The sequence below is a fragment of the Haliotis asinina genome, chromosome 3 (assembly GCF_037392515.1).
Source record: "Haliotis asinina isolate JCU_RB_2024 chromosome 3, JCU_Hal_asi_v2, whole genome shotgun sequence".
NCBI lineage: Eukaryota > Metazoa > Mollusca > Gastropoda > Lepetellida > Haliotidae > Haliotis > Haliotis asinina.
Genome location: NC_090282.1, coordinates 56046670 through 56059707, shown reverse-complemented (window position 1 = coordinate 56059707; position 13038 = coordinate 56046670). Strand labels below are relative to the sequence as shown.

Genomic DNA, 13038 nt, shown 5'->3' with positions numbered 1-13038 from the left:
ATCAAGAAACATTCAACAACCATCAATAACCATAACCAGAAAATGCTGATAAAATATAGAAAATTTAGACATTTCCTCTCGACCGTATAAAGCTCTACGTCGTTGTGTGCCACGGTTTGTTATATTATGTGGCTTTTCGAAGCAAATTAGCAAGCCAAACATATCAAACTATACTGTAAATTGCCTAATGCCTGGATAAAATTATCATTCACATTTATTTGCAGATTCACTCCAACCTTCTGGAAGATCACCCTTCTTTGAAGCACTTATGGTTTGCCTGGGTTCATTGCAGGGAAAAGGTGAGAGTCACATCTTCTCTTCAATACATGATTTTAGGAACACTGTACGCCCATACATACTGTGTCAGCATTGTCGGTCAGAGTACTTGGAATAAACAATGTCCTATGATTGGTATTTAAGCGCGAATCGTGAACGTAGCTGGATTTCACAAGATTCGACCAAGGGTGTTGTTCATCACAGATGGGAGACCGACCAATGAAGCTCAGTGGTCAGGACCAGACAGTGATCCGGGGAGTATGTCGGTAAGCGCCACCTAAATCAGTTGTAATTTAGGACAATAACTGTTAGTAATTACTGTTGCAAGTGAGATCTATTGTTGTACCTTTCTTTCTTTTTTATGATGATGATTAAGAACAGTTTCGTTTAACGGAACAAGGGTAGAGTAAATCGTGACGGATTCCGATCGTCATACGTACTGACACAATGTAGTTTTGAACACTTACTGATGAATTAGTAGTTACTAATGCAGGTGGTAATAATATTGTGTTTAATCTGACTAGTCGAAAAAACATGCTCGAATGGTTTTCGATTCCCGGACAGTGCAAGACTATACTGACACGTACAAATGAATTCCCTTGCTTCAGATACTCAAAAACACCAGAAAATTGGCCAACACATGGCGTTTGTCTCCTAACTATGACATTCCATAATCATTTTTGATGCTGTTAAAGCACAGTTTGGTCGCTAACGTCAGACCTACTGACACAATGTGAAAATGCTCACTCGCTCTTTACGTCTCACAGCATAAACTGCCCATTATTCGACTGGTCACTGACTTTGGGTCCAAGAAATCCAGCAAAACACCCAACCCGATCATATGGATCCCAGTCGGAGATGATGCTGATAAGGTACGAGTATGCTATAGTTATACTTTATTATTTATTACAGCATTTATTGCATCCATGACATATCATTGTTGTACTTGTTGCATTTATGAGATATCATTGTTGTATTTGTTACATTTATGAGATATCATTGTAGTATTTATTACATTTATGGGCTATCATCGTGGTACTTATTGCATTTATGACACATCATTGTTGTACTTGTTGCATTTATGACATTTCATTCAGGTACTTACTTCACTTATAATATATTATTCTTGCTTTTGATGCATTCAGGATATGTCATTGTAGTACTAATTACATTTATGAGATATCCTTCGGTAGGGGTTGAAGTATCGTAAAATTATTGTCCTCCTCATAGGGTACGTAAGTCTAATAGTAGTACGTAAATTTAGTTCAGCCAAACCTTTAGTCGTGGTATATTTATTGTTTTAATAGTGGCCAAATTTTCAGAATAATAGCCAATGGCTGAAGAGATGCTGTAAATCTAGCTAGGGTTCATGCAGGTAGCAAAAGTAATGCAAGTCTCCACAGACCCTAGTATGGTGATCTACCTTCACCCGTTGGCCATCTAATAGCCGCTGGTTTATATTGTCTTGTCTTCTTTCATGACACAGTTTTAGTTTTGCATTCTAGTTTCTTATGTTCATATCTATGATATTCTAGTAATTTTACTGTCCATTGTGGACAGGTATCACACTGTAAAATGTTTTTATTTTTATTATCTGAATTGGTTTCGTCACAATGTTGCTGAGATATTGCTGATGTGACGTTAAATATGAACTCACTCACTTTATGACATATTATTCTTGTATATGCTGCTTTCGTGACATACCATTGTGTAGTAGTTATTACATTTATGATATATCATTGTAGTACTTATTGCATTTATTTCCATATTATTTTTGCAACTGCTGCATTCGTAGCACATTATCCTTGCACTTGTTGTTCGAATGAATAGCACTATTGAAACATACCTTCGTAATGTATTTAAAGCAGATATCATTTCCCTTTTTGCGAACACCTGGTGTCATCACATTTCAGTGCTTCACTTATATAATATTATACTTCACAGCTACGTTCCCCATACCCCAAGTGGAATTCGTTTCTGAGGATGTCAAGGCAGGATTTTTGCTTTTGCTTTTAGGACTTCTTGAAATCGCTTGCTACTTTAGGAAATGGATTTCTCGCAGATGAAAAAGACATTCCCAGGCTATGCCGCTACTACAGAATACAGGTAAATTATATTAGGTGTTATACATGTAAGGCACAAGCAGCCAATATGAACCTTAGATTGGATGTTCTCTCCTGCATAAATCATTACACTTAGGACAACATTTGATCTGCACGGTAGCAATTTATGTACTGTTGACCTAAGTGTTTTTTAACAAAACTGTATGCATTGAGAATGAGAAAGCTTTGCCACAGAGATCTGATAAGACTGATGTCCTGTTACAGGAGGGCATTGGCAAGGTGGCCAGCTGTGTTCTACGGGACAAGGAATACTACGAGAACATGCCAGGAGCTGTTGAAGCTGTGGCTGAAGGCCTCCTACCGAATCTATTGCCGGATGATAAGGTGAAGCAGTTATCCATAATTAAACCTGGATGTGTGGAAGTATATAATATCTATTTTTGTGGCCCACAAAAATAATCCAATCGATAAGTATCCAAATCAAATGAGGTGTGCTCAGGCTCAATGCCAACTTTGAAGTCACTATCTATTGTGTTTGCATTACGCACATATTGCAGACCAATGTATGAAACATGCACTTTATAGGATAATCGTATGAAATCGATACCTGTCTGTGATAATAACATTGGTTGAGCAATGTATAAACTGCCATACGATACGTACCCGGGCTGTTGTGTAATGGAACAATATTTAATGATATCTACATGATATCTTTCTGCACGTAGTCTTCAATCTTCTTTTAACTGATTCACTGCGTTTTACAGAGGGAAATTGTAGCCGCAGTCAGCATTAAGATGAAAGCTCACAAGGCCGAAGGAAAACCTGAAGACTTTGAAGACATTCACGAAGATACCAAATTATTTCCCCCTCTCGGGTCAAGAGTTATGCGAGGTCCGGATTGGATGTGGAAAAACCAGGACACGGAAGGTCCCGGCACGATCATTAACCATAACCGTTATGATAGTAAGTAGTAACTGGACTCCATTACTTCTAGAAACTAAACTTCCAATAAATGTTTGAAAGTGGTGGTTTTGTGTCGATTTACTGGAACCCTGCTAGACATACATGTGACTTTTTTCTCTGGAAGAATGGCTGTGGGTGAAGTGGGATAACGGCGAGCAGAATGTGTACAGATACGGAGACGATGGCAACTACGACGTCCTACCTGTTGACGGTCTACCCCGCATACCAGATTCGGATGACATTCAGATAGGGGTCCGAGTCACCAGAGGTATGAGTGATAAACATAAATAAATATGGGTTGATGTAACTTCGATGTTTGTTTATGGTCTCTGAACCCATGGGCCCCATTGATCAATTAACAACGTATTTATCTTACCGAACACCTCAATGCTAATTTTGAATTGTTTACAGCATGGACATCGGATTCAGTGTGAATCAAACGATTTTAGAGTTATCTCCCATCCATCGATTCCATGCATCATGCTTGATTCGGTGTTATCCGAGCTAAAGAAGTACCGAATGGGTTGCCCTTCACAGTGGAGTACATTGCAATGAACCTCGCTTGTATGAAGGGGCACATTGAAAGTAATAGAAAAGCCCTTAACCAATCAGAAAACGAGTCTAAACTTTTTGTTTATTTGCAACATAGTACGCATAACACACACAAAACGCTCTCGCACCCCTCACACCCATCAAACCTCACGTGTGCAATAATGAGTAACTGCAGTCAAGTATGATAGTCATCACTTTGAGAAAATGTCTTCGCTTCACGAGCAGGTAACATTTGAAGCTAGTTTGATATTTCAAATATCTGTGTGAAAGTTTGTAGACAAACTTTGATAACATATTGTAACATGTTGGGGAGTTAAAAATCAAATTTTACAAAATTGGAAATGAACATATGTGAAATCGTATTAACCTAGACCTACTTGAACAGGTCCACATTGGCACAGGGATGACGAAGATGGAGGAGAAGGAAGCACTGGCGTCGTCATCAGGAGGAGAGGGAAGACCCAAGTCAAGGTAACGCATGACAATCAGGTAACGCCGTGTACAGAGTACGGTTGACCAATTTGCCTAAGCCGCTTTCACAGTATCGCAGATCAAGTATATACTCCTCAGGTGTATTCCAGTGAATGTACTATTCAGTACCCCTGGCTTCGGAAAACTACATCTTCACATTCTTTGCCCATTATGAGATCCAAAACGGACTTTAACTACATTTCGTTTTATTTTGTACTTTTCCACATTTGCTTTGTGTCCCTACATTTCTGACATTAAAACACAGTTTATTCAAAGACAAAATGGCGTTTAAGTCAACACATTACTCCTTTTTGCAGGTCAGATGGGACAACGGCAACATAAGAGGTTATAAACAAGGCATGGACGACGTGTTTGAACTACGTGTGTGGTATGTTATGGTTCATTCTAAATATAGTGCATCGGATATAATATAATTTCGAAATTGAAACTACCCATTATACTGCTCACAAAAAGTAGAGGATACTGAAGTTGAAATCAGTGACAACACCATAGGAGTGCATACTCCTCTGATTATTTTAGACATGTTTGAGAACAATCACGGGGTATCCCTCCCATGATGCACTTTGATCTCGGGGTGTTCTGGGGTTATGAAACGTTGCACCCAAACGTATCAGGAGTGGGTCTTAAAATCACACCATGTTTCACTCGTGCATTTGGCGAAATGCACGTGTCTCATGTGTAGTAATGGCTATAAATGCTGTTCTCCGACCACGTCCTACCATCTTTCCACTAATGTGCACAATGCGAAGACTTCGAGAAGACGAACGATTGAGAGGCATAGGGATGCTTCAGGCTGGAAGAGCACAAACCTACACGGCAGTACAGCTTAGAGTTTCACAGTCTGTCGTCAGTCGGCTGTGGGCACGTTACCAAGCAACTCGTCGAGTAGCCGACCGACCACGAAGTGGGCGTCCCAAATGTACCACCAGATGTGACGACGGACGGATCATCACCGGAGCCCTTCGCGATCGTCAACAAAATGCGACACAGCTGCAGCACGTACACAGACAGGCCACCGGGTATCGCATCTCGACACAGACAATACGTAACCGTCTCCATGCTTCCCACCTCCGATCACGGCGACCTTACATTCCCTTGCCCCAAACAGACCGACACAGGCAGGCCCGGAGAGAGTGGTGTCAAGGTCACCAGAGGTGGACCAATGGCCGGTGGTCCCACGTTATGTTTAGGAACGAGTCAAGGTTCACGTTGGACTTCAATGACGGTCGTCATCGGGTCTGGCAAACGTCAACAACCAGCTGCCATGATTCCACACGATCGATATGGAAGGGGATCTGTGATGGTGTGGGGTGGGATCACGATGACTACTGGTAGGACCGATCTGCACGTTTGCCAAGAGAGAGTCACTGGGCCCTACTACCGTGACAACACATCACGCCAGACGTCCTGCCGTTTTGCACATCGCCAGGATCAAGGTTTTGTGTTCCAGGATGGTAACGCCAGTGTTGTCTCCAGCAACACCAAATCCAAATTCTTCCTTGGCCAAGAATGTCCCCAGACCTCTCCCCCATTGAGCATGTGTGAGAAATGCTCGGACGACGAATCCAGGGGCGTCATTTCCCATGTCAAGACTTGGCGCAACGGGGCGTATCACTCCAAGAGGAATGATATGATGGATTCCCCAACCTGACATAGGTCAACTCATTAGGAGTATGAGACGTCGGTGTCAAGCTTGCCTGGCTGCTAATGCTGGGCCTACCCGCTAGTAAGCGGACTGTGACATTTAGGTTACTACCCCTTATGAACTTCACAATGTCCACAAAGGTCATACGCATCATTACCAAAGATCATTTGTTAACAACAGTTCATAGAGTTACTCGTCTGTACATGTACATAGTTTGCTGACGGTGATTAAACATTTATTTGATTTTATTTGTCTTTACTTTTCATTATCCCCTACTTTTTGTGAGCATTATATGTAGTTCTTCACACTCTGTACAGTTTGTTCAGACTGACCTGATCAATTCTGCATTCACGATGGACAATATAAATTTTGTTTTACATTCTGTTATCCAGAAATGTCTTAGACAAAAATCCTATGCCTTATTTGTTGACTTCACAAAGGCTTTTGATGCAGGTAATAGAAATAAATTATGGAGTCTCCTAGACAAACAAGGTGTCAGTAGCAAAATAGGAAAACGACTTCGCGGTACATATGAAAATGTGAAAATTTGTGTCAGAAATAACAGTGAATAATCTGGTACCTTTGTAAGTTTTTTAGAAGTGAGAAAAGGTTGTATACTGAGCCCTTTTCTATTTACCTTTTTCATAAATGAGCTGGCAATTCAAATTCAAATTGTTCTAACGGTATCCAGTTACATCCAGATATTAGATATTATTCAAATATTTCTTTTATTGTTTGCAGACGATATAATATTATTTTCTAGTACAATTAGAGGTCTTCAAGGTGAAATTAACGAATTAGAGAAGTATTGCGAGAATTGGAAACTATCAGTTAACCGGGAAAAACCCCTAAAATTATTGTTTTCCAAAATGGAGGTAAATTTGCTAAAAGTGAAAAATGGTTGTATAACGGAGTCAGATTAGAAACAACTAAGTCATATAAGTACGTGGGCGTACATTTTACACAAGACATTTCATGGACACTTCATACATCACTGGCATCATTGCAAGCAAAGAAAATACTTATCGACATAATGAAAAATATAGGTGTTTTAGGTGAGTTGTCATACAAATCATTCTTCAAAATATTCGATTCAAAAATAAATCCAATTTTATTATATGGTGCTGAAGTATGGGGCTTTAAATCATTTTATGTTATGGAAAAAGTTCACTTATATGCTTGTAAGAAATTAATTGGAGTTAAGTTATCAGCACCAAATTGTATGGTGTATGGAGAATGTGGAAGGTATATAGAATCAAATATGAAGATTGTCAGGTATTGGTTAAGAATATTAGCAATGCCTTCCTATAGATTACCAAGTAAATGTTATAACATGATGAGATTACATGATAGTCACGGGAAAGAAAACTGGGTAATCCACATAAAATATTTGTTATCGATCGGCTTTGGCGCTGTGTGGCAAAAACAAGCTGTAGAATCGCAATCTCTTTTTATCAGGGCAGTTACACAAAGACTTAAAGATATATGTTTTTCAAAATTGGTCAACTTCTCTTTCATTATCAAGTAAATGTTTTACTACAAAATGACTAAGGATACAATATACACAGAACACTATTTCTCAATTATAACAGTAAGAAAATATAAAACCTCATTGGCAAAATTCCGTTGCCTATTCATTGGAACTGGAAGATATCAAGGAATCAACAAAGAATTCAGAATATGTCAAATGTGAAACGTAAACTGTATTGAAGATGAATTCCATTTTTTATGTGTCTGCCTAGCATATTTACCTTTACGTAAAACATATATGAATAAATACTACTATGTACATCCTGAAATATTTAAATTTATATCACTTATGAACAATGCAAGTAAGAGAAACTTAGAAACCTTGTCCATCTATATCTATAAAGCATTTATACATAGAAACAGTGTATTGCTACCCACAGTTAACTGATGTAAATGTAAATTTTGATTAGTGCTATAGGTCTGTAGCCTTTGAGGCTATAAAATAAAAGATCGATCGATTGATTGATTGATTGATTGATTGATTGAGGTGATTGAAGAGGTGCACCTTTGTCAGTTGATTGTTAACATGTCCGAACTGCCTAGACGTGACTGCAGTGTGACATCTCATTGTCTAGAAATTGTCAACAATGTTCTAACATTCTTTTAAAAAGAAGATACAAATGGTCTAATGTTTCTGACGTATGCATGCTTCGCACGAAAGCAACGTTTATAACATTCTCTGCTCCCCTGTTAAATGAAGTTAACTCGACCTGCCGTTTGTGCCATTTGACCTCCCGGGTCATGCGTATATAGCTCAGGTCAAGCTGAACACTCTGTAGTGTAATGGGTCTGATAGTTCTCTTGTCATTCTGTACATACCAAAGATCAAGCGAAACAAGAACCCACATAAAAATCAACATATGCCATAAAACCAACACACTCGAGCATACTTGCCAATTTTAACACTTTTTTTCAGTGACCCTTATCAGTTTGGTCCCGAGCCATCTGTACCCGAGCACTTACTTGAACCCGACCCACCCAAACCACCGACAATTGGAAGTAAGATATGACATGTAATATACTGTTGAAGTATACGTTTGTGTATGTGCTTCACTACTAGTATTAGTAGATGAGTTTAGTTTTACGCCGCTTCTAGCAATAATCAAGCAATATCACTGCGGGGGACACCAGAAATGGGCTTCGCACATTATACTCTTTTGCGAACGAGTCTTCATTGTTATGTGCTAGCACTTAAGCCATAAGGCTGCTTCACCGCATCTATTAGTGTTGGTACTAGAGTATATGTATTGGTATTATATACTCATGAGTAGGAGTACTGGTCTTAGTAGCAGTGGTATAACATGTCAGTCACATGTCTGAATGTATATCTCTCATGATAATCTTTTATTTGTGCAATAAGTTCAATACATTTTATAACCCCGACATATTTGACACGAGGCTTGCTATTTTCAGCACTAAGACGTATGTCCAATGCCCATGTTGTCTGGCAGTGGCAGGATGGGCTGGGTCAGTGGAGACTGTACCCCGACTCTCTACAGGCTAAAATATCTCAAGCATTCGACAAACGGAAAGGTGGCTCATGCTTAGTGTCAAAAGGTGGACTTAAGTAAGTGCGGATTAAGGAGAAATTACGCATGCCGGTCCCTGTATAGTAAATGTAATATTTTATATGCTACACTAACTTAACAGTCACTGTACAGTTGTCAGCCTTGTATATCCATAAATATTTAGTATGATACAAACGTCTTTGCAAAATTGCACTGTACGTATTGATTGCAGCAATTTGTATAATGTCATTGCCATCATTTGTGTAATGTTTCAGCTACAGAATATCGTTTACTAACATGAGCGAGAAATCTGTTGAAGATGATGTACGACACAACGTACAACGTATATGTAAGTTTAATCACCCTCCAACTATTCTACGTATATTTGAACTGAAACAACAATATTGATTCAAGCACTAATTAGGATATTCAAGAGGAGAGAACAAGTATCGACCACATCCCTAGAGAGACGTCTTGTCTGTGTTAGTTCAACCCTAGTGAAGTTCTATGTATAATTCAATGGCAGTGCCCTGTATATCATACATGGCTGATTGTATTTTACAGTGATTATGTACTGATGTTCGATGTTCACGCAATGGTGATGGTCAGAGTGCACACTGATAGTACCCTGTGTATTAAGTAATGGTGATGGTCAGAGTGCACACTGATAGTACCCTGTGTATTAAGTAATGGTGATGGTCAGAGTGCACACTGATAGTGCCCTGTGTGTTAAGTAATGGTGATGGTCAGAGTGCACACTGATAGTACCCTGTGTATTAAGTAATGGTGATGGTCAGAGTGCACACTGATAGTACCCTGTGTATTAAGTAATGGTGATGGTCAGAGTGCACACTGATAGTGCCCTGTGTATTAAGTAATGGTGATGGTCAGAGTGCACACTGATAGTACCCTGTGTATTAAGTAATGGTGATGGTCAGAGTGCACACTGATAGTGCCCTGTGTATTAAGTAATGGTGATGGTCAGAGTGCACACTGATAGTACCCTGTGTATTAAGTAATGGTGATGGTCAGAGTGCACACTGATAGTACCCTGTGTATTAAGTAATGGTGATGGTCAGAGTGCACACTGATAGTGCCCTGTGTATTAAGTAATGGTGATGGTCAGAGTGCACACTGATAGTGCCCTGTGTATTAAGTAATGGTGATGGTCAGAGTGCACACTGATAGTGCCCTGTGTATTAAGTAATGGTGATGGTCAGAGTGCACACTGATAGTGCCCTGTGTATTAAGTAATGGTTATGGTCAGAGTGCATACTGATAGTACCCTGTGTATTAAGTAATGGTGATGGTCAGAGTGCACACTGATAGTGCCCTGTGTATTAAGTAATGGTGATGGTCAGAGTGCACACTGATAGTGTCCTGTGTATTAAGTAATGGTGATGGTCAGAGTGCACACTGATAGTGCCCTGTGTATTAAGTAATGGTGATGGTCAGAGTGCACACTGATAGTGCCCTGTGTATTAAGTAATGGTGATGGTCAGAGTGCACACTGATAGTGCCCTGTGTATTAAGTAATGGTGATGGTCAGAGTGCACACTGATAGTGCCCTGTGTATTAAGTAATGGTGATGGTCAGAGTGCACACTGATAGTGCCCTGTGTATTAAGTAATGGTGATGGTCAGAGTGCACACTGATAGTGCCCTGTGTATTAAGTAATGGTGATGGTCAGAGTGCACACTGATAGTGCCCTGTGTATTAAGTAATGGTGATGGTCAGAGTGCACACTGATAGTGTCCTGTGTATTAAGTAATGGTGATGGTCAGAGTGCACACTGATAGTGCCCTGTGTATAATGCAATGGTGATAGTCTGAGTACACAGTAGTCTTTCTCTGTCTGTTATGTGGTGGTGATGGTTTGAACATCTACTAATGGCACTCTGTATACAATGCAGTGGCGATTATCAGAGTATGGAATGGTGTTTCTCTAGTTTTTATATAATTGTGATGGTATGAGTATCTACTGATTATCATACAATTGTGATTATCTGAGTACAGAGTGGTGTTTCTCTGTGTATTACATAATGGTAATGATCTGAGTATACACTGGTAGTGCTCTGTGTGTTATGCAATTGTGACTATCTGACTATAGAATGGAGTATTCACTTCTATTTCTCTTGTGTATTATAGAATGGTAATGGTCTGAGAATATACCGGTAGTGATGTGTGTATTATAGAAAGGTGATGGTCTGAGTGTGCACTGGCAGTACTGCGTGTATCAGAATGGTGATGGTCCGAGTGTTATCAAATGGTGACGGTCCGAGTGTTATAAAATGGTGACGGTCTGAGTGTGTACTGGTTGTGCTGTGTGTATTATACATTAGTGATTATCTGAGCATGCAGTAGTTTGTCTCTGGGTTTTATATAATGGTGATGGTGTAACAAGGTCAGCCCAGTAGACCCTGGGCCAGTGACAGCAGCGGGCAGGGAGAGGTCAAGGACAGGACGACAAAAAAGTTAACTACTCACCGAATGGTTTACAACTGAGTGACCACAGAATGATCAGTTAATTAAGAACTCTTAAAGGGGGTCTTGAAGTTCACTAACTTGCAGAACAAGAGGAAGACCCTTAACACCACAGTGAAAACAGCGGTGAAAGATAGGGCAACGAGTTTACCTACCAAGTGGCCACAAGCTAACCGGGGAGAAACGATGACATATCTGACCCCTGATTGACCGGTCAAGGGTACGTGATGTTTACCCATCAAGACGCCACAACATAACTGTGGAGAAACGATGACTTCTGATTGACCCTTTGTTGACCTGTCATGGGTACATGAATTCGAAACATGTATGAACCCAGGACTCAGAGCATTGAGTAGACACAGTCTTGGCAGCAGTCCAGTACACACCCCAGTCAGCTTGGACTCAGACCGGATCCTAGCGTCACTCTAGGCCTGTGATGCGACAGATGTCCTGCTTGGAATGAAATGTCCATCTCCTTGTACTTCAGTTGTTGTCTCTTACTTTGTTACAGTGGTCTGAGTATACAAAGGTGTTTCTCTAGGTATTATAGAGCAGTGATGGTTTGAGTATCCACTGATGGTGCTCTGCATGTTATGGTCGATGATAGTCTGCATGTACACTGGTGTTTCTCTATGTGTTATACAGCTACGTAGGGATATAGAGTGGTGTTGGTAAATTGTTGCTGAACATTTGTGATGAATTTGTGTTGGAACATAATCTCTCATACAATGATGATACAAAATTATCAGTGTAATGTGACTTTCAATTTTCAGCTGTGACAGATGAAGAATTAAAAGCCATGAAAGAAGCAGAGCGACACATACAGTCCTAGATGACAGCAACCATTTCCCTAACCTGTTACGAGTTGAGAAAGGACTGATCACAACAACAAATATGAGTTGAGAAAGGACTGATCACTGTCATTAATTCGTAATGAGAAGGGACTGCTCAGAACAGAACAGAAAAGAAAAGAAAAGAATTTTACTCTCGTAAATAATACCAAATGACATAGACAAAAAAATAATCGTTTATAATACAATGACTGGTGATTAGGTATATTGATTTAGAAATGACTGTAAAATCAGTTTATAGCAAAAAGTGGTAATTTCAATAGGAGTGTGGTATGATCTGAGTTCGTACGTGTGATAAAGTTGTCCATGTGTGGATTATTGCAAAAGGAAAGAGTATCTTCTTACGTTCTAACTGTGTACATGATAAAATAACGTGGCACTCGTTACGAATCACATTCATTTTTACAAATTGTATATGTTCTGTGTCCTATGTTAACATGAAACCATCGTCCCGTTTAAATGTTCTCTGATTAGATGTTCTCAATGTTGTTATCCACACACGAAACCAGGTACGATCACAACAAAACATATTAGTTGAGAAAGGACTGATCACAATTGTTAATATGTGATGAAATGGATATATCCCACTTGATAATCTGCGTTGAGAAAGGACAAGTCTGTAATTGTGAATGGAATAATGCTTTGACCAGATCGGGGTTTGTGTTTAGCCTTTTG

General features: G+C 39.7%; 1 protein-coding gene across 2 annotated transcripts in view; it reads left to right on the top strand.

Moving 5' to 3' along the window:
* The window catches only part of LOC137278200 (uncharacterized), a 250335-nt gene that overhangs the window by 5558 nt on the left and 231739 nt on the right, over positions 1-13038 (top strand). Inside the window, exons 11-23 of one of the 2 annotated variants that reach the window (XM_067810405.1) lie at positions 225-299; positions 421-542; positions 1044-1148; positions 2293-2382; positions 2604-2723; positions 3104-3302; positions 3427-3570; positions 4240-4325; positions 4643-4713; positions 8438-8520; positions 8935-9088; positions 9305-9378; positions 12286-12376. In XM_067810405.1, coding sequence (XP_067666506.1) covers positions 225-299; positions 421-542; positions 1044-1148; positions 2293-2382; positions 2604-2723; positions 3104-3302; positions 3427-3570; positions 4240-4325; positions 4643-4713; positions 8438-8520; positions 8935-9088; positions 9305-9378; positions 12286-12344 — 1382 coding nt within the window. In that variant the 3' untranslated portion in view covers positions 12345-12376. Of the gene's footprint in view, positions 1-224; positions 300-420; positions 543-1043; positions 1149-2292; positions 2383-2603; positions 2724-3103; positions 3303-3426; positions 3571-4239; positions 4326-4642; positions 4714-8437; positions 8521-8934; positions 9089-9304; positions 9379-12285; positions 12747-13038 lie in introns of those variants that run through there. The other variant, XM_067810404.1, reaches the window with a different exon arrangement.